Consider the following 25,777-nt stretch of genomic DNA (forward strand, 5'->3'; position numbering starts at 1 on the left):
ATGGACCAGAGCCGAGAGACGACTTTCCGCTTCCGCTGTTTCAGCCCACAAAAGGTTGGAAGCGTATTTAATATCACTTTCCCAGAATGAAATTGGGGTGGCAATTCTCCTGCTCGCTCCCCGGCAGTTTCAAAAATAAAAGAGGACAAACTAAATGGGGAAAAAAAAGCCTCAAAAAGGAAAGTTTAGTTTCCCTCCAAAGGAAAACAGAAACAACTCCTGCTCCTGGTGTCCCTCAGTTGGAGTGGCAGACATGCATCCTGGGGGCAGCCCTTCCGGCTGTGCCATGTGACCACCGGGAGGTACCTGGGACTCACTGAGGAGAAAGGCCTGTACCTGGTCGACAGAGACAAGGCCGACGTCGACACAACCTCCTTCTGCTTTCGGTCGTCAAAGGTCAGGAGTCCCGTCCGACATACCCCGCAATGAGTGATGGACTAAGACTTTAAGGTGATTCGTGTTGACACACTTTGTGATTCGTCCCACAGGAGAAGCTTGACTCTTGCACAAAGACTCCTGTTGACGGCATGGGGATCCCAGAGATCAAGTACGGGGACTCCATCTGCTATGTTCAGCATGTGGAGTCCGGGCTGTGGCTCACCTACCAAGCTGTTGATGCCCAATCTACCCTCATGGGTTGGGCTCAGCGAAAGGTAAACCTTCACAGTCAAATTAGGTTAGATCAAAAGTTATGTATTTGCTATTTTCATAAAAATGTCGATTGTGAATAAGTGCAGAATGACACTTTAAGAGATCAAGGGGCTAAATGAAGGGGGATTTCTAATGGTGTCTTTTTAGGCCATTTTGCACAGCGAGGGTCACATGGACGACGGGCTTTCGCTGTCTCGCTGTCAGAGGGAAGAATCTCACACTGCCAGACTGATCCGGAGTGCCACTCTACTCTTCACGCGCTTCATCAGGTACTGGAGGGCGTGTCGAGATTCTGTTTAACCTGTGACTCTCCTCGCTGCATCTTTAGGTACATTTCATTTTGGGCTTGCATCCTTTTTCATCCACTTTTAGGAAATTGGATTGTTTAATACAGGATGGAAACCTCCCGTCCGTCAGCCTGCCGATGGAGACAGTGGCATGTAGTCTGATGGATCTAATACACTACTTCCTGCCTCTGGAGGGGCTGGGCCATGAAGCTCAACAGAACAACATCACAGCGCTAAAGAATCGGCAGAACATGTTTCAGGAAGAGGTAAATGTCCATGTGGGAATTGTTAAATCGACACAAACACGTGATGTGTTTATCGATGTTCCATAAACGTGCCCTCTTTTCTTCCCAGGGAGTGATAGATTTGGTCCTAGATGCCATCGACCGTCTACACCAGTACAGTGGTGGCTCTCGTTTTGCTGAGGCGGCTCACAATGACGCACAACAAGAATGGGTGCACATCCTCAACAGTTTCTATGAGCTCCTGGGTGAGAATCGACAACACAGCTTTTCTTTTTTTCATCTACCGACAAAAAAACACATTTTTCCGTCGGCAACCCGTTTGAATGCAGTTTAGTGTGAATACATGTGCTGTGAATGACCCAAAAGGGCCCCAAACACATGGTTCTAATTGAGCCATTTTGCATGAAATACATGGGTTGGGTTGGTGCAAGTCATGAGAAACCTAAACTCTTCAAATAAAATCTTGTATTTTTCTTCTACAGCTGCGCTGATCCGGGGAAACCGTCGGAGCTGTGCACATTTCTCAGCTTCTCTGGACTGGCTGATTAGCAGGCTGGACCGTCTAGAGGCCTCTCATGGTCGGTTGGATTTTTGTGCAAATTTATTAACCATCGACAATTTTAAATAGATGAACAAAAAATGTATTTGATGCAATGTAGTTGGAGTGACAGCAATGCTATTATGTAGGGAAATAACAGGTATATTTTGTTATCTGCTTTACAGTGTGTTGACATTTGGTTTGAATATCTAAAAAAAAACACACAGGAAATTACAGGAAATGTGGTTTTTTTTATCCTGATTGCATCCCTGTACAGGAGTCCTAGAGGTTCTCCACTGCGTCCTAGTGGAAAGTCCTGAAGCTCTCAATGTCATCAAAGAAGGACACATTCTTTCTATCATCTCTTTTCTAGACACGCATGGATGCAACCACAAGGTAACACTTGAGGGGGGGGGGGGGGTGTTAGTTTCACTTAACAACCCTGAGAAGTCATTTCTGTGCTTTACCAATAATGTACAGTTTATTTCTGGTGGATAACGCATATTATTATCAATTACCGTGCAGGCTGCTGCGGCAGATTTTGATCCGTTTCCCTATTTTGTGATCAAGTTTGTGCGTCAATCAAGCGTTTTGCTGGATGAAGGGCTGACTGTGTTCCAGGTGCTGGAGGTGCTGTGCTCGCTCTGTGTGTGTCACGGTGTAGCTGTGCGATCCAATCAGAACCTCATCTGTGACAGCCTGCTGCCAGACAGAGACTTGCTGCTCCAAACACGTCTGGCTAATCAGGTCACAAGGTAACAACCGTGATGTTTTTGTCTTTCTGAATGCATCTGACTCCTTTGTGTCTTTAAAGTATTTCCCTGCATTTTAAAATAGTCTCCGAGCAGCGCAGTGCCAGTGCAAATGCTGCTTGTTTCCGAACGGGCTGAATGCCTGGCCTGCAGTTTTGCAGCTTGCCTGCTGCTTAGAAACAGCCGGTATGATACAGTCAAAGTCAAAACCCTCTTACCCAGAAACGAATTCAACATTAACTCCGCGGTTATAGCATTGATCGAATCAGCTGTGGTATTTTGCCTTCGCTTTGCAGCAACGTTGCAAGTTAGTATCACAAAAGGAGGACGCAGTCACTAAGCTTTTTGGTTAGTTAAATGGTCTGCCTGTGTCATTCAACAAGCATACATAGAAAAGTCACATAAAAGATATAAAAGATGGAAAGCAGTCTTTTCAAGAGCTGCTCATTGACCCCCCCGGGGAAGTAAAAAAGACTTTTGTAGTTACGTGTAGTAGAGGCAACCCTGAAAAGTGGAAAACTTCCTCCAGGAGCTCGATTCTATTGCAGTAAACAAGCTAGAAAAAGACACAGTCACATGTCAGCAGTAGATGTCTCACGTCTGTAGGTTCTCGGCACATCCACAGCTATGTCCACAGCCCGGATGCAAGATGTCTCCGCTGTGCACATTTTCTCAGATGAACTCGAGTTGATTGAAGGACCCACTTCAGTCGAGTCTCCTAATTTGCACCAGTGATTTTCTTCTGGAATAGATCACACATAGTCAAGCATGACCGATGACTTCGTCTCAGCCTCTTCCGAGGAGATTTTGTAAAAAGTTGTTTGCTGCCTGTGGTGTCTACGGTTGACAGATTTAATCTTTTCGTTGTACCTTTTTATCAGATTCCATCCCCAAAATTTTAGCTGGGGACGCCAGTCTGATCTTGTAGACAGTTTCCATTTCCCTTTTCCCTTTGACCTTATTTTATTATTTTCTAGATTTGTTTTTTACTCCATCTGCCCTTTCGTCTGTAGCAGCTGCCTTCTTTTATCATGCTTTTTCTCTATCAGCAGCCCATTTTGTTCCTCAGGCCCTATAGCTTATTTTGTTTCATATTCTTCCCACCTGCTCAGTCAATTCCCCTGCTCTCACCTCCTTCTCGAGCCATTTCTCATTCCATCTATTCCACGCCTTGTTCAACTAACCCAAATGACTCATTAGTCCAGCTGTTTTCCTTTATCCCCGTTAATTTATTTTCTCTCTTTCCATCTTCTCTTCCTTGTCGCCCACATTAAGTCAGATGTATTCTTTGTGTCTTCATCCATTCTACGGATCCCTTTCTCTCCAATCTCTTGAAGCACTTTAACCCGGTCACACATTTCTTGCCTTGTCCTCTCCCCATTCTCTCAATTGCCTTCATCCCTCTCCTAACGTCCCCACTGTCATGGACACTCTGTCAAGTGCCAACTTAGTGTCAATATAGGAACTAACGTTTCTTTTCTCAAGGCCGCACTGAAATCCAACAACATATTGATGATTTCATCAAAGACAAGAACTCCCTTTTCTTTTGTGGCACTCTGCTTCTAAATTGTCTCAGGTAATAGAGTTTCAACATTGCGAGAGCCTGGTTCTGTATTTGTTCATTCATTTGCAACCTGACGGCAATGCAGTGTGCTGCGCCCTTGATATTTGAGTCATGTTCTGTCTGTACTGTGGAGAGCATCCAATGCAGCGTGAGGTCCTACACAGGGCAGAGTGGACAGAGAAATCAAAAGGATCTACCAGAAAAAAAAGTTTTTATATTTTGTACGACAAAGTATGTGTGTTGTTTAACTTTCGCTACCATCCTATACCTTTCCAACTAAATGTGTGATAAGTTAGTCCAAGATTTGAATACACTGTGTTGTAATTCTCTGGGATTTGTCAATTTTAACTCATAATCGCATTGCTGTATCATTACGAAGATCTAGCGATGTTTTTGAAGTAAATGTTCTAAAATACGCTGATATCAAGCATTATATACAGCAACATCTCCGGTATTGTCTGCACACCACAGCATGAGACCAAACGTCTTTTTGGCTCTGGGAGAAGAGTCGGCCCAGCATCGCCGGTGGTACTACGAGCTGGTTGTGGACCACGTCGACTCCTTCGTCACACCGGAGCCCACCCACCTGCGCGTGGGCTGGGCTCGCTCCGAGGGCTACCAGCCGCGGCCCACCGGAGGGGAAGGCTGGGGGGGCAACGGCGTGGGAGACGACCTGTGCTCGTACGGCTTTGACGGGCTTCACCTCTGGTCAGGTGAGGATAAGATCGGACGAGGGCTACACATTCCACATATACAGCATGAGCAGGACTGAGCAGACATTAAAGGTGCTTAAAAACGGAAAGAGGGTGACAGACATTGTTAGATGAATATTAGGTTTTCTTCTCATTTTCTAAAATGCAACAATCAACTCACAAATCAGGGAAACTTGTTTTATTAATAGAATACCAATGTTCTGCCGCACCTTAAATACTGTCAGGTTTTTTTCACTTGAGGAGAAATCAGAGACCAACTTCCTTCCAAAATGAGTCTGAACGTGGATGACATGCTGTGTCTCCTCAATCCCAGGCTTCGTGGGCCGCAGGGTGAGCTCTCCCTTCCCTCACCTGCTGAAAGACGACGACGTGGTGAGCTGTTGTCTGGACCTCGGTGCGCTCTGCATCTCTTTCCGAGTCAACGGACTCCCCGTGCAGGGCATGTTGGAGAACTTCAGCGCCGACGGACTTCTTCACCCCGTGGTCAGCTTCTCTGCAGGAGTCCGGTCAGTAGTGGAGCTTTCTGTTCAACTTCACCCAACAGTCTGCATTCAATGCTGCGTTAGATCTATTGCCTGCGAGCAGCCCCTTTCATAGTAAAGAGATGCACTTTTCTCTGAATTCAAATGGTAGATGTCTTCCTTGTCCCCCTTTTTTCTCTGGAATTCAGGGTTCGCTTTCTGTTGGGGGGAAAACACGGAGAGTTTCGCTTCCTGCCCCCGCCGGGTTTCGCTCCGTGCTCCGACGCTCTGCTCCCGGGGGTCGAGCTGAAGGTGGAGCCGTGTCAGAAATACATTTTGGATCGCGGGGAGGGGAAACAAGAGCTCATTGGCCCCTTAGTGCCCGCGGCTCCATTGACCTTCACTCCCACACCGGTGGACACCAGCGAGGTAAACAATCAGTCAAACAGAAGGCCTTGTTTATTCCTACTGTTGCTTTTTGTCTTATATGATACTAAGTTGGATACAACGCTATTATAGTTATATCAGAATTTTCTTTTTGGAATATCTTGCTAACCTTTGCTGTATTAATATTGCTCCCGATAGGTGGTACTGCCCCCACAACTTGAGGATATCAGTGAAAAAATGGCTGAGAATATCCATGAACTCTGGGCAATGGATAGAATTGATCTTGGATGGACCCATGGGCTTGTGAGAAAAGAGAAACAGCATACGTTTAAATTGAATTACATTTCATACACATGTGTCAGAAAATATTACCTCAAAAACATTAAAACTTCTTCAATAGGTGAAAGATGAAGTTAAGAAGCATAACACATGTCTGGTGGAGTTCTCCAAGCTGTCGGAGCAGGAGAAGAACCAAAAACTTCAAATGAGTCAGGACACCCTCAAGTGAGCCGTCCACTATCTGCATCTTAACAGACACAAAACTTTGAATTTCAAAAGATTCTATGGTTTCTTTGATGCCCGTTTTCATGGTCAGTAAAATTCCTTGTTTTTCCACTGGAGGACTCTCCTTGCCCTTGGTTTCCACATTGGTCTGACCGATGACCACGCCGAGGAGAGAATAAAATACATGAGACTGTCCAACAAGTATGTACAGATTTAATTGCACTTTGTTTGGAATAGATGAAGCCTTTGGGGGGAAAGGGGTGCGATGGGTAATTATAGGGCAGTTCCATTTCGGATGACCTCATCCATGAATGCTGTTAATGCTCAACTACAGCACAACTGCTCATGTAACAATGCTTCTGTAACAATCTTTTTTTCTTTTTTAAATGTCCCTTTCGCAGGTACGAGCAGCCCAATGGCTACACACCGGCCCCATTAGACTCCAGCCGGGTTTTCCTGAGCGCAGCGCACGAGGAGGTGGTTGACTTGCTGGCCGAGAATGACCACAATGTTTGGGCCAGAGAGCGCATCAGGCAGGGATGGACCTACGGGGCGCAACAGGTTCGCGTCCCCCCCCCGCTGCATCGCTGCGTCGGCCCCGAGGGCAAATCAACATGCTTTATTAGTGATTAGTGATAATCTCTAGGAATATAGTAATTATATTCCACGGGACATTGCCTCCCGGTCAGCAAACAGCCACACGGTGACACACGCGCTCGATACTGTTCCTGAATAAACGATTAGTTATTTATTTTTTTAGGACGCGAAAGTGAAGCGCAGCCCGTACCTGGTGCCCTACGGGCTCCTCGGTGACAGGAGAAGGAGAGAGGGCAGGGCGAGTGCGAGAGAGGCCGTCTGTCCCCTGCCGGCCTACGGTTACAGCTTGGAGCCTCTCAACCAGGAACGAAGTACGTCCCCACAGCCCTGCCGTCCATCTCATCCGTTTGGTGTGCTTTATTGTAGATAATGCAGATTGTAGGTAGACAAACAAAATCTAAATGTGTTCAACCATTTGACTAAATTCTACCAATACTGAATATTGTGTTTAACGTTTTTCAACCCAAATTGAATTAAAATTAATTTAACTAAATAACCATGTTTTTTTTCTGTTTTTTTGTGTGGTTTACAGCCACTTTATCAAACACATGTCTCTTCTCTGCTGAGAAGTGTAGAGTGTTCAGACCAGACAAATCCTACTCTGTGACCCGGGGGAAGTGGTACTTTGAACTCGAAATAGTGACACCTGGTAATATCCGAGTGGGCTGGGCCCGACCGGGCTGTTCCCCAGACAAAGAGCTCGGCTCAGACGACCAGGCCTTCGTCTTCGACGGATTCGAGGTGAGAAACTAGGATTTGATGATAAGCGTGATCCCACAAGAACACCGTGTTACAATTCCACACAAAATCCATGCGCGAATCGTGACGCCCTCGCCTCGGGGCGGTAATTCCGATCCTCTTGCTCTCAGGCTCAGTGGCACCATGCGGGCGTCGAGCCCCTGGGACGTCCGTGGCACGGGGACGATGTGGTGGGTTGCTTGGTGGACATGGCCGAACGCACCATGATCGTCGCGCTCAACGGAGAGGTGCTGTTCAACGACCGAGGGTCAGAGCTGGCTGCCAAGGACTTCCACATCGCAGACGGTCCGGAAGAAGTTCCACTGACTTAGTTACGGTTTATTTAATAAAAAGTGTATTAATCCTGATTAATTTTTTTAAATTTATTGCACAGGCCTGTTGCCTGTAGTCAGTGTTGGGGTCAACCAGGTGGGACGGCTGAACTTGGGCCACCAAGTGGGCTCCCTGCGGTACTTCGCCGTGTGCGGCCAGCAGGAGGGCTACGAACCGTTTGCCGTCAACATGGCCAGAGACCCGGCCCTGTGGATGAGCTGGAAACAGCCTCAGTTTACCTCCATCGCGCCTGATGATCAAAACCTGCAGGTCAGTTAGTAACAGTCTCCTTCTTTTTACCCGGTAAAGCTGACGTCTTCTCTACATGGAGTCCATCCTCTGCTCTTCCATCACCGTGTGGTACGCTGCAGCCACAGCCAAGCGGACAAGCGCAGGCTTATTCCAGGACCTTGAAGCGAGCGAGAAAGATTGTAGCCGACCCCTCTCACCCCGGACAAAACCTTCCATCCAGCAGGAGGCTGAGGTCCATCAGGACTAAGACGTCATGGCCACACTAACAGTTTCTTCCCTTCGGCAGTCGGGCTCATCAACAGAGCCCACGTCCCCCACTGACTGCTTCTAACATCCCACCAGTCCCAACATTTTCACTTTCACATGTTTCTGTTCTAACTCTTATTCCCTTTTTTAACTAACCCATAGCATTATATTTTATTGCTTGCACTATGTTGTCTTGTTGTCCAATGTCTAAATGTCTGTTATGCACCAATCGCCAAGTCAAATACCTTGTATGTCTGACCATATTATGGCAATAAATGTTTCTTGATTCCTCCTTCTCAAGCGCGTAGTACGGTGCCGTGGCCCTCCGCTCGTAGCGCTGCTTGATTGATCCTGGAAACCCTTGTTCAAATCTCATTCAAGGTCAGCAGAATCAGTGGCTCAAAGGATTCCTCAACCAGCCTGAGGGTCTCTCAGCGGTCGTTTGCCCACCACGGCGGAGGCAGCGAGTTGGGCTTCTACCGGCTCAGCATGTTCGTCGAGTGCGCCGCGGTTCTCGCCAGTCCTGCAGCGGCCGCGCTTCCTGGGGCCTCCGGCGCTCTCTCTCAAGGTTCAAAGAGCTATTACATCGCATCGCACCAGACACAGTGTGTTCAGGTCAGGCCACGCGGAACTTGGGGTGACTTTGCCAAAGAGTGCTAATGACGACCTGTTTGGTTCAAGAAAAGAGATTTCAACCCTGACGCGGCATGTCATGTGGGAGTTATTCTACCATTTTGACCTTGATGTGTTGTTCTGTTTAAGCCCCCCCGGGGTCCTGCTGTAATTAATTACCATTGTCCTTTTAGGAAGGAAAGAGCAAGAGGAGGTGGACTCTGACTTTGAAGTGCTGATGAAGTCGGCCCACAGCTTTGCTGGTTCAAGAGACGAGCTCAACCATAAGGATCACAGTCACGACAAAACATCAAGATTGAAACAACGGTAGAGAAACTAATTAAGCCACAGTAAAAAATGGAAGAACAAACACCAAAACCCGAATACTTCAGTTAATAGTACAGGTTGAAATAATGTATTAAATCATTGCCCATATCTGTCTGCCCGGGCAATTAAAATGAAAAAAGCTTTCCCAAAAATAAATGTTAGGAAACACAAAATTGTTACAAGATTGTTAAAAGAAACAAAGTGAGCAAACTTTCTCCACCAAAGTCAAGAAAGATTCTGCAATGTTCATTTCCGGGCGTAAAAGAATGTGTTTATTTTCAGGTTCATGCTGAAGAGGACAAAACCAGAGCTAATCAGCAGCAACTCATCTGCACGGCTTCTCGAAGATGTTGTGGTCGACAAGGATCACTGTGATCACCTTCTGCAGAGCTCCAGAGTAAGCCTCTCGTTTTCTTTTCATCTATCCTCATTACCAACACTAATAAGAAAACCATGTCAGAAACTTTTATTTTAGATTTAATAAATAATGTGCATGGATAACGACTGAAAAGACGTCATTTTTTCGGCACTCTGCTGCCTCATGTTGCACTCAAATTAAACAAATTGCCCTGCAAGCCTTATGCACATGCACTGTGCAGCTCTTCAGCTCCTGGGTTGTTGATCCCAGCCACAAGAAAGAAAAAAACACAAGAAGAAAGTACAATGCAAAATGGGAAAAACGCCAAAAACTGACAGCAGCTGCCCTCTTGGTTTCAGTACAACTTCTCGGTGAGGGTTCTTCCAGGCCAAGATCCGTTTGGCTTGTGGGCCGGCTGGGTGACCTCTGACTTTCATCAACACGACATGACTTTCGACGCGGACAGTGTCCTCACAGTGACCGTCACGCTCGGAGACGACAGCGGAATAGTCCAGGAGAGGTAAACAGCGAGCTCGCCATTTGGTCGGTAGCGTCGACTTCTCACTCTGCCAAGATTCAAATTAAATTTCATGCTTATTGCCGTCAGAGATGATGGCGGTGTCATGATTATGCTTTTCAAGCTATAATTACAAGCAGAAATTATGTTCTATTATTACTGATTTTCAACATTATTTAAAACTCAGGACTCCATTGTCATATTTGGAGTTTCGGTGACAAAATTATCCTCGAGCCGCCAACTCAATCTGTTCCTGTCACTTTGCACAGCGTGAAGCGGTGCAACTGTTACATGGTTTGTGCTGGAGATGCAACGGGCCTGTCTCAGAGTCGCAGAAGCACGGGTTTGGAAATTGGCTGTTTGATTGACACAGCCACCGGGATGCTCACCTTCACCTCCAGCGGAATGGAGATGGCCACCTTCTACCAAGTAGGTCACACTGATTAGTTTGTGTTTTCTAGCCTATTTAGTATTTCTGTTAAATGAAATACATTTCCGTACTGAATACAACACACATAAAACCCAACTTTTAGCTAACTCTGGAACTACTGGGAAAAAATCATTTGAACTATAAAGTAAATATAGTGAGCAATATTTTAACTTAATATCAAGCATTACTATCTTTTTCTAATGATCTCATCAGGTGGAAGCCGGTACAAAGCTGTTTCCGGCTGTCTTTGTCAAGCCCACGACGAGCAACATGTTTCAGTTTGAGCTGGGACACAAAAAGGTGAAAAAGCTCTGCATTTTTTATCCTGATTTTACCCTTAACTACAACTAAAAAAACATAATTGAGAAATTTGTCAGCATTGTTGTTCCAAGATTAGATCAGTAATTAATGCGGTTAATTAGGTCACAGCTTTGCTTTCAATTAGTGGTTCAATCTGTTTTATTCTTCAACATGTTCCTTGGTCTGCGACATCTCCTTCCTTGTGTTCGACTCCCTCTCGATCCAGAACGCGATGCCGCTGTCGGCAGGTCTGCTCCGCAGGCAAAGGAGGAATGCAGCCCCTCAGTGTCCTCCGAGGCTCCAGGTCCAGCACCTCGCGCCGGTTTCATGGATCAGAGTACCAGACCGCGCCTTGGAGGTGACGGTGGATCGGCCGGATGAGCGCGGCGGCTGGAGGGTCCAATGCCACGAGCCCTTACAAGTCCTGACCCTTCACATCCCCGATGAAAACCGGTACCTTACATGGATCATCCAGCATGCCTCTTGTTCCACGTTAATCTGTTTTGCTAAAGTTATCAAGCACGACTCATTTCGCTTCCTTATCCTTACCTTCTGATTACGTCCTTCAAGGTGTGTCAACATCCTGGAGCTGTCGGAGCACGGTGACCTCTTGAACTTCCACCACCACACTCTCCTGCTCTACTGCTCTTTGTGCGCCCTCGGAAACAGCAGAGTTTGCCACGCCCTCTGCAGTCACGTGGACCAATCCCAGTTCTTTCATGCCATCAAGAATCCCCACCTCCCCAGCCTCCTCCGCTCCGCATTCTTCCAGCTCCTTATTCAGGTAATTTGCTTGTTTGAGTTCATTTTTTTTTTAAACTTTGGCCCTTTGGAGATGAAGATAAAGAAGAATTCTTGTTCTTTAGGTTCACCTCAGCAGCCACACCACAGCATGTCACATGATGAACCACGAATACATCGTGCCCATGACTGACCTGACCAGAAAAATCACCCTTAATCCCGGCCCTGTTGGTGTCGATGGTGTCGATGGGGTGAAAGGTCAACCTCCAGAGGCCGTATCCTGCACTGGTCTCAGCACCTCCCTCAAACCGCAGATGCACTTCTCGTCTCCTTGTTTCGTCAGGAGCGATGGGGCGGGAGGAGATGCTGCAGGCGACGTGGCCTGCACAGACAGTCCAGACATCCCACTGGACATGCTGAAGGACCTGACTGTGGAGATGCTGACTGAAGGAGTGTTGGCTGTGGGTCAGGGTGTGAGGGACCCTACAGGAGGCAGCATTGAGCTTCTGCTGGTTCCCCTAATTAAACTGTTCTACACGTTGCTGGTTTTGGGGGTGTTTGGAGATGAAGACCTGGGGAAAGTTCTGAGACTGATAGAGCCGGGAGTCTTCTCCATAGATGCCGGAACCATCGAGAAGGAAGAGGAGGAAGGAGCTAGCGATGCTGAAAAAGAACATGACAACAAAAAAGAAGGTCTCTCGCCCAAACGAGGACTCCTTCAAATGAAGCTTCCTGAAGCTGTCAAACTTGAGGTGAACAAACCAGCAGATTATCTTCCACCTTCATCTTTCTTCTTCCTTTTGGTGTCATTTGGGATTATGTTTCCAATCAATCATGAAGGTGTTTCATTTCATTCTCCAGCTCTGCCATCTGCTGTCCTACCTGTGCGATCGCCAGGTGCGCCACAGGGTGGAAGCTTTGGTCGCGTTTTCCGACGGCTTCGTGGGTCGGCTGCAGGAGAACCAACGCTTTCGCTACAACCAGGTCATGCAGGCGCTCAACATGTCCGCCGCCCTCACTGCCCGCAAGACCAAGGAGTTCCGCTCGCCTACACAGGAGCAGGTTGAATTTGAGGACATGCGTTTAAAAAACAAACAAAACACAAGACATTTCTCAGACTACAGTCTATACTTCTGTCTTTTGTTATCTGTCCGCTGTCTTTAGATCAACATGCTGCTGAGCTTCAGGGAGGGGGAGCAGCGGGAGAACTGTCCATGTCCAGTGGAACTCCAGCAGCTCCTGAAGGACTTCCATCGCCTGCTCAGCACACACTGTGGTTGGAACATTGTTTTATATTTGGCTTACGCATTAACGATCTTCTTGAAATATCTCCATGGAGACACTTAGCGATATCGTCCCACATCTCACTGGCGCTCACGCAGGCGTTGAACTGGACGGAGACCCGGAGGACGACGAGGGTGCAGAGACGTCTCTCAGAGGCCGCCTCTTCAGCCGAGTGGCGAGAGTCGTCGGACTGGTGAAGACACCGGTAGAAGTGGAAGGGAGTCGAACGCAGAGCGCCAGTAGGTGTATCTACGTTTCAAAAGCCCCCATTTCCTCTCTCTTCGCACATTGCGGCTTATTGATTTTTTTTGTGCACATGGGATCGTGCAACCTTTTTTGATTATGTGTAAATACTAGAACCTCGGCTGAATATCAAGTGTTAACATCCCTTCAGAGAGGTGTTGTTAAACACAGCCACCAAAATGACACCACATGCTCAGTCTCTGCTATTTCTCCAGAGTCCCTCAAAACGCTGATCTCCGAGACGATGGTGCGTTGGGCTCAGGAGACTGAGATGGAGGACCCTGAACTGGTTCGGGCGGTCTTCTCATTGCTGCACCGCCAGTATCAGGGCCTCGGGGGCCAAATGGCAGAACACCTGAGCAGAGCCTACACCATCAGCCAGGCCGGGGTGGAGGACACCATGTCTCTTCTGTCCTCGCTGAGCCAAATCCGCTCCCTCCTCGGTGTCCGCATGGGAAAAGAGGAGGAACGGCTGATGATCAGGAGACTAGGGTGGGGGACATTGCGGATGGGACATGGTCATGCTTCATTTGACACCAATAATGTTTTTGCGTATTGATTAATTTCACTTTGTTGTGTGGAAAATAGTTTCAGTTTTGCTTTCCTTTTTCTTTTTCCGGGTGTACAGAGACATCATGAATAATAAAATTTTCTACCAGCACCCAAACTTAATGAGGGCATTGGGGATACATGAGACAGTGATGGAGGTGATGGTCAATGTCCTTGGAGAAGGGGAGTCAAAGGTGAGAGACACATTTACGTTGTATAACAAAACAGCATGTCTTTGTCATTAATTGGTTACTCAAACAGTATCTGTATTCCACATCTGTATTCCACGTGTACAAAAGGTCCAGGTGGCACTGCACTGTAGCTGCATCATTAATACAGCGATGCTCCCTGCAGTGCAGTCAGCTGCCTCCACAACCTCCTCACATCTTTTCCTTTTCCTTACACACATGCATTGATTTCCTTTGTCAGGAGATTACCTTTCCAAAGATGGTGGCCAGCTGCTGTCGATTCCTGTGTTATTTTTGCCGCATCAGCCGCCACAATCAGGGAGCCCTGTTTGACCATCTCAGTTATCTGCTGGAAAACAGCAGTGTTGGTCTAGGTAAATCTCACTTTGTCATTCTGGCCATTTCTGAGGCCCACGGTATGTTCTGCCATTGCATGGATGGCATTGGTGGTGTTTGTAACCCTTTAGAAGGACATTATTAAATAAATAACCCTGTGAAGGTATAGGCCGCAATATCCTGACATTATTTATAGTTCACGACTGGTGTTGTATCATAACTGTGTCCGGTAGCTTCACCATCCATGCGTGGGGCCACTCCTCTGGATGTGGCTGCAGCCTCTGTTATGGATAACAACGAACTGGCCTTAGCGCTGAGGGAACCGGACCTGGAGAAGGTGAGGTTACATCCGCTGCCTTCTTCTACGGTGCTGATGTTGTTATTCTCCATCATGTCTGCAAGTGCACCGGTTTAAGATTAATAAAAACAAACTCGACTGGACAATGTGGCTTCACTATAAAGAAAGCTAAAAAGCTGAAGTACTTTATGTTACCTCACAAACTTCCGTTAGGAAATGATATCCAGGGTGGGTGATTACCGTGATTCCATCCATTAAAAGCAATCAGCCTGATTGCTTTCTTGATGCTGGTAATATGTAATGCTGCATGATGGCACCACCGGCAGAGGACTGAAAGGGAATGAAAGAATTCAAAGGCAAAGAGTGGATGTACATTTGAGAAGCCTGGTCTGTAATCAACATGCTCTCGCATTCAATATTGTTCCGTACTGTCTCCCTCATTAGCCTCATCTGTGTTGTTCATGTTTGTGTGGGTCTGTCAGTGTCTATGAGTCCCTACTGCTCCTTTGTGAGTCCCATTTAGTTGTAGCTGCACCAGTAACTGGTGCATGAATGGGATTCACTCTTCAGGTGGTCGTGTACCTGGCCGGCTGCGGCCTCGAGAGCTGTCCGATGCTGGTGGCTAAAGGCTATCCGGACCTCGGATGGAACCCTGTGGAGGGCGAGCGTTACCTGGATTTTTTACGTTTTGCTGTTTTCTGCAATGGTGAATCTTTTAGTTTTTTCACATAGTCCTCTCATTCAGACAACTTCCTGACACCAATGCTGTCATTTATATAAAAATGACAGCATTGGTGGTTTGTGTGTTATTCTGATGATTCCATTCTGTCAAAACGTCATTGTCCCTCTAACTAGTCTGCCTTCATCATGTGTCTTGAAGGGAATAGCTGTCTTCTGAAAACTAATATATATATATAATTATTTCACAAAATGTAATATTTATATATATATATATAATTATTTCACAAAATGTAATATTTATATATATATATAATTATTTCACAAAATGTAATATTTATATATTCAGTTACCTATACAATTTGGGGCATTCGTCGCTTTTCAGATATTTGCATGATCCAATTTCCAAGATAAAAAAAGTTGCATTGTTTCAGGCTTTCATTTGAGCTTTATTAAAATAGAGGTAATCAACTCTCTGGTTCTTCTACTATTGATTTTTATAACTCTAAAGTGGTTCCCAGAAAGCATTCGTTAAAGTTGATGGTGCTGACAGTTCAGCCAAATGGCATCAAATTCGAAACAAAGTTTCTTTTGTATGTGTGTTTTTTTTCTTCTATTTAATCTTTAAGCCGTACACAAAGCGACCCTGGCATCATTATTCTACTGATTGTCTTGGTTTGTTGATTAATTTGATTAATTTGCTGTAAATTCAATCAAGTCTATCTTAGTAAAACAGATACTGAACCGAAGAAACGCTTTCCCACAACAATCCACATCCACGTGCCATCCAGCCTACCGCGTGTACACTCCTTATCCTGCTTTTCTCAACCACAGGTGAGAGTGTGGAGGAGAACGCCTACGTGGTGCTGAGGCTGCTGATTCGTCGGCCTGAGTGTTTCGGCCCCGCCCTGCGAGGTGACGAGGGAAATGGCCTCCTAGCAGCCATGGAGGAAGCCATCAGGATTGCTGAGGATCCATCTATGGACGGACCTCGCACCACCTCCCAGTCCAACAGAACGCTGTCAGTATAAGAGGGTTGAGCCCTGAGATGTGTGTTTTTTATCCCATGTGTGTGCAAAGGTATAAACTGACACAAGGGCCGACCTCCCGGATATCATTTTCTCTACAGGCAATCAGTGTTTTTTTTTTTTTTTTTTAACATTTTGGGCTTTTAACCTTTTGTCAGAATGATAAAATTGTGCTCCACCCACTCTTTTCATTTCTGGATCCCAAACCCGAGGGCGCCTGTTAGCATGCCTGAGCGGCTACGGGGCGAATGCACAAAGAGGAGGCTCAGCCGAGCTTTCAATCAAACGTGCATTTATTTAATAATTCATTCACAGCATTCACCAGCGGCAATTAGTATCTTCCTTCTCTGCCGGTCCTCTCCTCCTCTTACACAAACAATTGAGCTCCTTATATGCGCCTGACTCTAATTAGCAATTAGCAACTAATTGACTCCAATCAGTCACTCGCTGCAGCAAAGGTAACTCCGGTTACTCCGCTACGGTGCCAAAATATGTCGAATGTCTACTACACTGGTTTTTAACTCTGCAGTTTACAAGACCACAGACAGATTTAGTGCATCACATGTTATTCTGTATTTTGTAGGGTACAGCGTTCATTTACTTATAAAATAGCTTTTGATGATTTTCTCCTCCATTTCAGCGATTCCACTTTCTCACACCACATAGTTTAAAAAGGGGATTTTTTTGGGATAAGATGTTATATTAAGGTTATGCTTTCTGTGAATAGCATCATCCAAATCTCTGATAATATAAGCATGTTTAGCACTCTGTTTTTCCTCATAACAAGTCCCAGGATTAATTTTCTCTCAGGATTTTTGGAGCATTTCTTGGCTGGAATGGTAAATATTCCCTTGGTAAATAGAGGTTAAATAAGCTATGTACAACAGTGGAACAGTTTAATGACACTGTTTATTTTGAATCTGCTTAATTAATTCAGGATGTATGTGGAGTGGGAGCTGACCAGTGCTCTATCTGCATTTCTTCTATTGTTACAGTCAGAATTTGAGATAAATATTGAGGTCATTAGAAATGAAGAGGAAAGATCTTATCTTTTCCCGGCGGGCTGCTTTATTTAGGAATAATCAATCATTTGATTCTATTTAAAAATGATGATTAATGATATGTTTTGGTTAATGACAAGCTTTGGACTTTCATGGTTGTCTCCCGTAACAGAGACGTTGTCCAGGACAATGCCGATGACCTCATCCACATGGGCCACGCCATCATGACCTTCTACTCAGCTCTCATCGACATGCTGGGACGCTGCGCTCCAGAAATGCATGTGAGTGTTCTTCCAGCTTTCAGAAGCCCCTCTGCATCGGAATCAGCTCGTGTCTCTAACAGTAAAAGCATAATGGAGAGAGCCCGAAAGCGGCTTTAAAGAGCGGGTCAAAATGAGCCAAAGGTAAAAAAATAAATAAATAAATAAACGACCCAGCAAACTGAAAACATTTAATTGGTCATTGGATGATGCAATATAATGCGTCAATAGCATGGATACTACTACTTCACAGCATTGAGAATCAGGTTGGACTTTAACTGTTGTAGCATGCAGTGATGAAGAATGACACTACAACACTGTTGTCCTTTTGTCAGTCAGCATTGTGAGCATGACTGATAAAAAAAGAAATAGGAAAAACCTTTTGAAAGGATGAGTTTCTGTTTGTGTGTTACGTGGGTATTGAAGTTTAAAGGCAAAGGGGATCATTGTTGATAATTTATCTTTCAAAGACAAAGGCTGTTCAAAGTGCGTTACGGGATTCTTAGAAATGCATTGAATAAAACAGTAAAAAGTAAAAGAAACGTTGCAAAAGATATCAAAACTACCAACACTTTCAGAAAATAATCGAGTTAATACACAAATGACAAAAACAGTCTCGACATTTGAGACAAATTGCATTTGTACTACATTAATGAGCTGCTACTCATCATAAGGAAACATGTCATCAGAACATTATAAAAGCTCTATTTCTCAAACGGATAATACCATATAATACTACATTGTGGTTAAGCTGTGAATTGCCAATAAAAATGTTTTCATTTTTAATTGCTCTCCAGTTGATTCAACGAGGCAAAGGAGAAGCCATCCGGATTAGAGCGATCCTGAGATCGCTCGTCCCCATCCAGGACCTTCAGGGAGTCATCAGCATCTCCTTTCAAATCCCCTCGGTGTCTGAAGGTCAGCACCATCTCACTTATAGGCTTGTTCTATTCAGGATCCTGGCTTGTTTGCTGCTTCTTAAATTACACTCCAAAGACCCGCCGTGTCATGCACCCTTGTGTCGGAGGGATCCAGAACCACACACAGGGTTCTGCTCGCACACTAGATACATGTGTGATACATATGTCAATATGACCTTTGGTGTTTGCATGTCATCTTTTGCCTTTTCATTCGTGTGCAGGTGGTCTGGCGGTGGAGCCTGATTTATCCACAGTGTTCTGCCCGGATCACAAGGCAGCTGTGGTTCTTTTCCTGGACCGGGTCTACGGCATCGAGGACCAGAACTTTCTCCTCCACCTGCTGGAAGTCGGTTTTCTGCCAGACCTCCGTGCAGCCGTCTCTCTCGACACAGTGAGCGGAGAAAAAAAAATGTGTCTTTTGTCGCCCCGTTCACCTGCTCGCTATGGACCCAGGAACCACCTGTGACTTCTCATTAATCCAAGTGGCACCCTGTCACCACGAAATATGTCCACTTCTCCCCCAGCGTCTCTCACACTGTAGCACATCATAGCATTACTGTTTCTGAATTTGAATGAGACATACTTTTGACATCATCTATTCATCCTGTTGGCTGAGTGTTGTGTTTTCCTTTATCAGTTTTCTCCCGCGGCTGACGAAAATACATTTAATCACATTTCAAAACTAAATCAGGACGTTTGCTCTCTTTTCCACTGCAGGCTGAATTGGGCTCCACCGACATGGCCCTGGCCCTCAACAGGTACTTGTGCACGTCTGTTCTTCCCCTGCTCACCAAATGCTCGGCGCTCCTTTGCCCTTTGGAGGACCACGCTTTGCTGGTGGATTCCCTCATCCAGGCAATCTACAACCTCTCCAGGGCCCTCAGCTTGACCAAGGCTCAGAGAGACACCATTGAGGAGTGTTTGCTGGCTGTGTGCAGGTGACGTTTACTGCTGCTGCGATAAAGCCGCCTTGTCAGAGTGCTCTCTCTGCCTGTTATGATCATCAGGAGTAGTCGCAGCCTTTAGATGGGATATGGATTTTCTTTATTAAATTGCTATTATATCATATGTGGTACAATGTTATCTTTGAAAGCCGCATCTCGTGTGTTGTGGCATTTGCACCATTTGCTTCCAGTATCGATTGACCGCACCGCCTTTATTTTTTTTTATTTTTTTTAATTTTTTTTTGACCAAATCACATGTGGGGGAAGCGAAAGATGCTCGTCCACTGACGCGAACACAGAAGGGCTCTCTTGTTCCCACTAATTATATTTGATTAATCACCACGAAAGCCAGTTTTGCCCAATTTCGACGTTATTTAGCTCTGCCAATCACAAAATGTTAACAGACTAATTGGATCTTGCCCGTGGCATCTTCTAAATTATATGTGACATTTCTCTGAGACACTATAATTAGTCATAACATCATTCATCTGTTGTGAGTGTGTTGGTGGATGTAATTTGCATCTGCTCATCTGACAAATTCTGCCCTCAGTAAACTGCAACCGGCTATGATGCAGCCTCTCCTCCGACGCCTTGTCTTCGATGTCCCCCATCTCACAGCCGACAGCAGGATGCCGTTAAAGGTGAAAATGGGAATTACGGTTTACTACAGCACATGTGTAAAAAAAAGAAAGAAAGAAGGAAACGTTTTATCTAATTTGATCACATCTTTTTAATCGACCAGCTCTTGAGCGGTCACTACGAGCAGCGGTGGAAGTACTACTCGCTGGCTGGAGGGCCGGGGGACCACGGTCCGGCCTCTGAAGAGGAGCTCCACCTGTCTAGAAAGTTGTTTTGGGGTGTGTTTAATGCCCTGCCAAAGAAGGTACAACAACTTTTGTTAAAATGATGTCCGCGTGGAAGCACTAGTGCAGTGTATACATAGAGATAAATGGTGTCTATATCCTACGCATGCATGTCTCTTTTTCTACTCCATCCTTCTCTGCGTCTGCAGCCCTACGAGCCCCAGCTGTTCACACTGTGTGTCCAGTGCCTCGCTGCCGTGGCCACGGCGCTGCCCCCCGACCACATGGACTCCAGCTGTGCGTCCCGCGCCGAGAGGAAAGCCTCCATGGACTTTGACCCGAAGCCCGTGGATACCGCCAAGTATGACACCTACCATGGATAAACATGTCGATTGTGTATTTTTCTTTTTTTTTTAATGCTAATAAACATACACAACAATAAACCTTTCCTTTGCCCCAGTGTGTCAGTGCCAGAGGGACTCGAGTTTGTCGTTAACAAGTGTGCAGAGCACACTCACGAGAAGTGGTCACTGGACAAGGTAAAGAATACTGCAGTTGTTGATCGTACACAGTGTTCACAATGACACCAAGCCGGGCTTGGACTAGACCACCACAGAATACATTTACAAGATGTTGTCCGTCCGAACGTGTCAAAACATCTGTCTGTGTTGTGCGGTTGAGCTGATATATCGTGATGTCTGCATTATTTTCTCCTGGGGGATTTGTGTTTTTGCTGAATCTGTGTTTTCTCTCTGTCAGTTCGCCAATGGCTGGGTTCATGGGGAGCAACTATGTGAGAAGACCAAGGTTCACCCTCTGCTGAAACCCTACAGGGCTCTGGCCGAGAAGGTAGACTCGGAAGTCATAAGAGAAACAAAAAGAAAGCAGAGAACTGAGAAAACCCACAGGCTCGCTCAATGTGGAGTGTGTAATATTAAAGATTAAAGGTTGCTTGGACTTGTTGTGGAGCTTTTGGAATAGAGTCATGTTCTGCGCTTCTGCTGCCCTTCGATGACCTGCGGAGTTCAGTTTTATTCGAAGGTTTCTCCCGTATTTCAGGAGAAGGACGCATACCGGTGGGCCATCAAAGAAACATTAAAGAGTATGCTGGCCTTTGGGTGGACCATAGAGAGAACCAAAGAAGGAGATGCATTCGGTGCTTATACCTGCACACGCAGGGTATCGCAGGCCGGACAGGTGCATGTAGCCATGGACAACTTTCTTCATTCTTCTCACTAGCGTTTTTCTTTCTGTTTATGAAACAACCAGCCGTTTGTTGTGTGTCCTAGCTGTCATTTGAAGGAGCGTCAACCTTCAGCCCCAAACCGATGGACATGAGCAGCGTCACCTTGTCGTGGGACCAGTGCGTGAGTACTTTTTCATACATGGACCCCCGGGCCTAAAGGCGGATGCATTTGAATAACAAAAGAACATGGATACGTTCCTTGACCAAAGTGGACTTCTTGTTGGAGAAGTGGGCCTTGGCCCTCCTTGGAGTGGGACTTAGCAATAACATTTTTCTTTCTTTTTTTTTTTTTAAGGCTATGGCTGAACAGTTGGCGGAAAACTACCACAACGCCTGGGCTAAGAGGAAGAAATTAGACGGTAGGTGCCTCACCAGGCTCTCAACAACCGCTCTGTTATATTCCTTCAAATTCTCTCCCTTTTTATCTCGTAGTGAGCCCTGACAAAATTGCGATTGCGTTTGACCCTTTCCCCCCTCCGACCGCAGGAGGGGGTGGCCATTCAACGCCGGCGCCCTATGACACCCTGTCCGCCAAGGAGAAGACCAAATTCAGGGAGAGGGCAAAGGACATCCTCAAGTTCCTCCGGCTCAACGGCCACACCGTGTGGAGGTGAGCACATAACGAGGCGGTGGGTATGCAAAAATGAGGGGGGGGGGGCAGTATGCATGAGGTGGGCGTTTCGAGCGAGGGGTCCCATTATCACGTCACGGCGCTGCGCGGGGGCGACTCTGGACATTTTAAGTACATAGCGCAGATTGTGCAGCGATTAAGGGTTAATGTCCCCCCCCCCCTGTTTGATCTCCACCTCCTCTGCAGGGATCGGAGGACGGCGGAGATGGACTTTCCAGCCGCGGCCAACTGCTTCGGCGCCGCTCTCCTCCAGCGGCTGCTCTCTCACACCGAGGACGCCCAAGGCCACATGTTGGAGCTGGGTAAGATGAATGAACTTTTATAATCTAAACCGCTCAGTTGCAGTTTAAGTCTTTTAAGTATTTTTGTATTTCATTGTGCTTTTTCTTTCCAGGGGAGATTCAAGACGGAGCACAGATGTCTAAAGGAGAGAAAGCTTCACACCAGCTAGCAATGTTTTTTTTGAAGGTTTGCCTCACATTAAATCCACATTTAAACACAGTTGAGATCTTTTGTCTGAAATTAAATCTCTACCATTGACTTGCCCCCCCCCCCCCTCTTCCTGTTGCACTTTGACAATGCCATTTTCTTCCATCCCCTTTGCCTTTTTTTCCACTCACATCATTTAATTAGTTTCGTTAGAGAGTTGCCCGTGGCAACCGGTCTCAGTAAAAGCCTTCGTGGCCGTGTCATTCATCTAACCATTTAGGGGGATCCACGTGGGCGTGTCGATTGCCATCAGGACACCGATTAAAGCTTCCCACACAGATCTGCCTCCAAGGGGGCAGCGAATGGAAAGGGTCTCCTGTTCAATGACTGGACCCAGTCTGACTTTGTGGAGAACTTTGAACCTTAAACACCCCCCACGGGTCTTTGAGACCAATAGCATGTACGTGTTGTCAAACAGCCGAAACAATTTTCTTTTTTTTCCCCCAACAGGTTGTCCTTCCTCTTTTGGAACAATTTGTAAAGAGCCACCGTCAGTACTTCCTGTCCACTTCGCTCTGCTCAAGGAGCTATGCGTCAAAGAAGGAAAAGGAGATGATTGCGAGGTTTGTATCCCCCCCCCCCCCCCCCTAAACAATACACACGGCATGCTGATTGCACTGGAAGGTTTCTTTATGCTACGGCCCGTTGCATTGTACTGGAAGGATTCCTCATAATCAATTTGTTGTTGTTTTTTAACAGAAGAAGCCTCATTATCCTGATTGCGTGCTCTGTAATTGTTTTCACTCCTCCCTCCTCATCACTGAGCTTGTCTTTTCTCCTCACCTCCAGCCTCTTTTGTAAGCTCGCAGCTCTGGTGAGACACAACATCTCTCTCTTTGGTAAGAATGGTGTGGAAATAAAGCTCATTCAGACATCCGTCGTGCCACTTAGTCTCATTTATTTTCTCTTCAAGGTGTTTTTCTGTGAGATTAAGCATTGTGTGTTACTGACTTTTATTTTCATCTCTTTGCGCTAACGTTCTGGATTAAGTGTGCATGCATGTGTGTGTGTGTGCGTGTGTGTGTGTTTTCCCAGGAAACGAGGCGTCGTCAGTTGCGAGCTGCCTCCGTGTCTTGTCTCATGCTCTGGATGCCAGGTAGCTAGATGGCACCACCCCCTCACTCTGCCTGAATCAATATCCTTGCTCTGCCTGCGGTCAGTGTCACATTAGTCTCACGCCGGCAGGTCTGAGGATGAGATGAGCCACACTGACGATATCAAGACTGTTGTTGGTTTCACTTTCACTAGTTAACGACAAAGCCTTTGGAGCGTGATGCTGGATTTAGGATCTAGGCCGATCAGAAAATGTTGTCTTTTGGACTCGTTTTGCAGACAAATGAGCTGCTCATTCAGTCACTATTAATCGTTTTGCTAGTCTTAAGAACATTTTCTCCTCTCTTGGCCCCAGGGCGTTGATGAACTCAGCCCCGGAGTCCATCCACGTGTCTCTACATTCCTTCTTTGAGGCGGCCGCAACTGATCTGGAGATGACAGTGGAACACCTCACCGTGGCCTGTTCGCCGCAGAGCAGGAATCCGCCGGCCAGAGGGCTAGCCAAGGTTCTCAGCTTCACAACCTCCGTTCTCCTTCCCACCCTCACGTCCCTCTTTCAGCATCTTGGCAAACAGAGCTACGGCGTGGACATTCTTGGTGAGGGCAACTGAGGTTCACATTCCTGTACATCTTGTCCACATGCGAGCACCAGACATGTGTTTACAGTATTCTCATTAGTTCCCTGAAACTGGATGAACAGCTGGTTTCCACCTCCCTGAAATCCTTCAGAGGGATTGCCCCTCCAATTCCTACCTTCTTCATCTTTAAAAAACCAGCTTTCATTCAGCGTCTCGGTGATGTGCCACAGAGCCGCAGGAGCAGATTGTCACCTTCTACTAACAGCCTGACCCTCCAGGAGTCATTCATTACCTGAATCAGCAGGAACTTCAGCTGGTCCGGTCCGTTCTGTGAATGTGAGCTATCAGCTTTCCTCCTCGGTGCCCTTCTCAGCTTTATCCATCACCTTGTCTTTCCAGTGGGGCGTATCCAGCTGTCCTGTTATAGGATCCTCAACAGCCTCGTCTCTCTTGGCACCAGTAGCAGCATCTATGTGGAGGGGTATTTCCTACGTTTCAGAGTTTGTGCTAATCACCAAAATGTCTAATTTTAATCACGCGTTCTCTCTTGGTAACGTCAATATTTTCATCTGTTTCGCAAAAAAAAAAAAGCACTGTCTAGACCAGTGATTCTCAACTGGTGGGTCGCGACCCGTTTTTAATGGGTCCTGGACCTCTGCATGAGAAAATAAAATTAGAATTAAAAAAAAAAAGAATCACAAAAAAAATCCTGTGATTTTATTTTGAAGGGACTTTTTAAAGTTTATGGCCGACTCGTCCGTCCATGTTTTCAGCAGCGTGTGCCAGGTTGGGTCAGACCATTCTGATATGGGGGAGACATTGGGTTTTTACGATAATTAAACATCCTGAATATAAAATATAAAAATTCAGCTTATGAACTTGATTTTCAATGAATTTGAGATGTTGAGAATGTTCCTCGATTTGGGTCGCAGCTTGTCATTAAGGGGTGATGGTGGGTCCCGGAGGCAGACCAGTTGAGAACCACTGCTCTAGACTCTGGACAATGCTTAGAATACTAATTATACTAATGATTTGGAGGTTGGTGAGCACAGTGCCTGCGTCCTAACCCGGCATCCCCCCTGCAGGCAGCGGCCAGCAGCAGGCGCTTGTCTTGCAGCGTTGGCTGGGACTTTTCCAGTTTGCTTCTTGGAGCCGTCGTTGAACCACCACAATCCTTACTCCATCTACAACACCATGACTGCGTCTCAAAGAGAAGGTAACACCCGCACACTTGTTGGTTGTCTGTGTTGTCTTGGTTTTCTTCTGGTAGTTCTGACCCCTGACATCTAATCCCCCCCCCCCCGCAGACCTAGGACTGCCAGACACCGTGGAGGACATGTGTCCCCTCCTGCCCTCGCTGGAACAGGCTCTGGGGGAAGTGGAGAAGTTGGCGGGCGCCGGCGCCGTGGCCCGCCAGGCCCACGGCGTCCAGGTCACGGAGGTCACTCTGCCCATGCTGTGCAGCTACGTGTCCCGCTGGTGGCACTGTGGTCCCGAGGGCCGGCCGCACGGCCCGACCTGCAGCGCTGTCACACCTCGACACGCCAGTGACCTCCTTGGCCACATCCTCCGTATCATCCACAACCACGTGGGCGCCAGCCAGGGAGATTGGATGAAACAGCTGGCAGGTATTGTGACTGTGTGCAATTCTGTCTTTTTTTTAAAGTGGATTTTGCCTATTTTTAATTTTTTTTA

The 25,777-nt window shown here is 46.5% G+C and overlaps 1 protein-coding gene across 1 annotated transcript in view; it reads left to right on the top strand.

Moving 5' to 3' along the window:
• ryr2b (ryanodine receptor 2b (cardiac)) overlaps positions 1 to 25,777 on the top strand; it is a 48,125-nt gene that overhangs the window by 4,472 nt on the left and 17,876 nt on the right. The window contains exons 10-69 of the mRNA XM_062566715.1: positions 240 to 396; positions 489 to 653; positions 799 to 920; positions 1,024 to 1,204; positions 1,293 to 1,428; positions 1,666 to 1,761; positions 1,999 to 2,117; positions 2,343 to 2,476; positions 4,509 to 4,750; positions 5,064 to 5,256; positions 5,421 to 5,640; positions 5,797 to 5,901; positions 5,999 to 6,102; positions 6,220 to 6,303; positions 6,504 to 6,663; positions 6,863 to 7,010; positions 7,232 to 7,440; positions 7,569 to 7,743; positions 7,832 to 8,040; positions 8,650 to 8,836; positions 9,075 to 9,207; positions 9,490 to 9,604; positions 9,925 to 10,085; positions 10,352 to 10,511; positions 10,726 to 10,812; positions 11,039 to 11,265; positions 11,383 to 11,596; positions 11,679 to 12,305; positions 12,415 to 12,615; positions 12,718 to 12,829; positions 12,936 to 13,076; positions 13,296 to 13,572; positions 13,709 to 13,823; positions 14,059 to 14,191; positions 14,387 to 14,490; positions 15,022 to 15,157; positions 15,964 to 16,150; positions 17,331 to 17,439; positions 18,216 to 18,336; positions 18,560 to 18,729; positions 19,056 to 19,276; positions 19,833 to 19,923; positions 20,025 to 20,165; positions 20,295 to 20,446; positions 20,546 to 20,624; positions 20,845 to 20,934; positions 21,145 to 21,282; positions 21,375 to 21,452; positions 21,627 to 21,690; positions 21,818 to 21,941; positions 22,149 to 22,264; positions 22,357 to 22,430; positions 22,902 to 23,014; positions 23,241 to 23,290; positions 23,487 to 23,547; positions 23,637 to 23,698; positions 23,805 to 24,101; positions 24,482 to 24,563; positions 25,168 to 25,298; positions 25,390 to 25,710. Of these exons, the coding sequence (XP_062422699.1) occupies positions 240 to 396; positions 489 to 653; positions 799 to 920; positions 1,024 to 1,204; positions 1,293 to 1,428; positions 1,666 to 1,761; positions 1,999 to 2,117; positions 2,343 to 2,476; positions 4,509 to 4,750; positions 5,064 to 5,256; positions 5,421 to 5,640; positions 5,797 to 5,901; positions 5,999 to 6,102; positions 6,220 to 6,303; positions 6,504 to 6,663; positions 6,863 to 7,010; positions 7,232 to 7,440; positions 7,569 to 7,743; positions 7,832 to 8,040; positions 8,650 to 8,836; positions 9,075 to 9,207; positions 9,490 to 9,604; positions 9,925 to 10,085; positions 10,352 to 10,511; positions 10,726 to 10,812; positions 11,039 to 11,265; positions 11,383 to 11,596; positions 11,679 to 12,305; positions 12,415 to 12,615; positions 12,718 to 12,829; positions 12,936 to 13,076; positions 13,296 to 13,572; positions 13,709 to 13,823; positions 14,059 to 14,191; positions 14,387 to 14,490; positions 15,022 to 15,157; positions 15,964 to 16,150; positions 17,331 to 17,439; positions 18,216 to 18,336; positions 18,560 to 18,729; positions 19,056 to 19,276; positions 19,833 to 19,923; positions 20,025 to 20,165; positions 20,295 to 20,446; positions 20,546 to 20,624; positions 20,845 to 20,934; positions 21,145 to 21,282; positions 21,375 to 21,452; positions 21,627 to 21,690; positions 21,818 to 21,941; positions 22,149 to 22,264; positions 22,357 to 22,430; positions 22,902 to 23,014; positions 23,241 to 23,290; positions 23,487 to 23,547; positions 23,637 to 23,698; positions 23,805 to 24,101; positions 24,482 to 24,563; positions 25,168 to 25,298; positions 25,390 to 25,710 (9,161 nt within the window). The remainder of the gene's footprint in view (positions 1 to 239; positions 397 to 488; positions 654 to 798; positions 921 to 1,023; positions 1,205 to 1,292; positions 1,429 to 1,665; positions 1,762 to 1,998; positions 2,118 to 2,342; positions 2,477 to 4,508; positions 4,751 to 5,063; positions 5,257 to 5,420; positions 5,641 to 5,796; positions 5,902 to 5,998; positions 6,103 to 6,219; positions 6,304 to 6,503; positions 6,664 to 6,862; positions 7,011 to 7,231; positions 7,441 to 7,568; positions 7,744 to 7,831; positions 8,041 to 8,649; positions 8,837 to 9,074; positions 9,208 to 9,489; positions 9,605 to 9,924; positions 10,086 to 10,351; positions 10,512 to 10,725; positions 10,813 to 11,038; positions 11,266 to 11,382; positions 11,597 to 11,678; positions 12,306 to 12,414; positions 12,616 to 12,717; positions 12,830 to 12,935; positions 13,077 to 13,295; positions 13,573 to 13,708; positions 13,824 to 14,058; positions 14,192 to 14,386; positions 14,491 to 15,021; positions 15,158 to 15,963; positions 16,151 to 17,330; positions 17,440 to 18,215; positions 18,337 to 18,559; positions 18,730 to 19,055; positions 19,277 to 19,832; positions 19,924 to 20,024; positions 20,166 to 20,294; positions 20,447 to 20,545; positions 20,625 to 20,844; positions 20,935 to 21,144; positions 21,283 to 21,374; positions 21,453 to 21,626; positions 21,691 to 21,817; positions 21,942 to 22,148; positions 22,265 to 22,356; positions 22,431 to 22,901; positions 23,015 to 23,240; positions 23,291 to 23,486; positions 23,548 to 23,636; positions 23,699 to 23,804; positions 24,102 to 24,481; positions 24,564 to 25,167; positions 25,299 to 25,389; positions 25,711 to 25,777) is intronic.

Source organism: Pungitius pungitius, chromosome 13, assembly GCF_949316345.1.
Source record: "Pungitius pungitius chromosome 13, fPunPun2.1, whole genome shotgun sequence".
Lineage (NCBI taxonomy): Eukaryota > Metazoa > Chordata > Actinopteri > Perciformes > Gasterosteidae > Pungitius > Pungitius pungitius.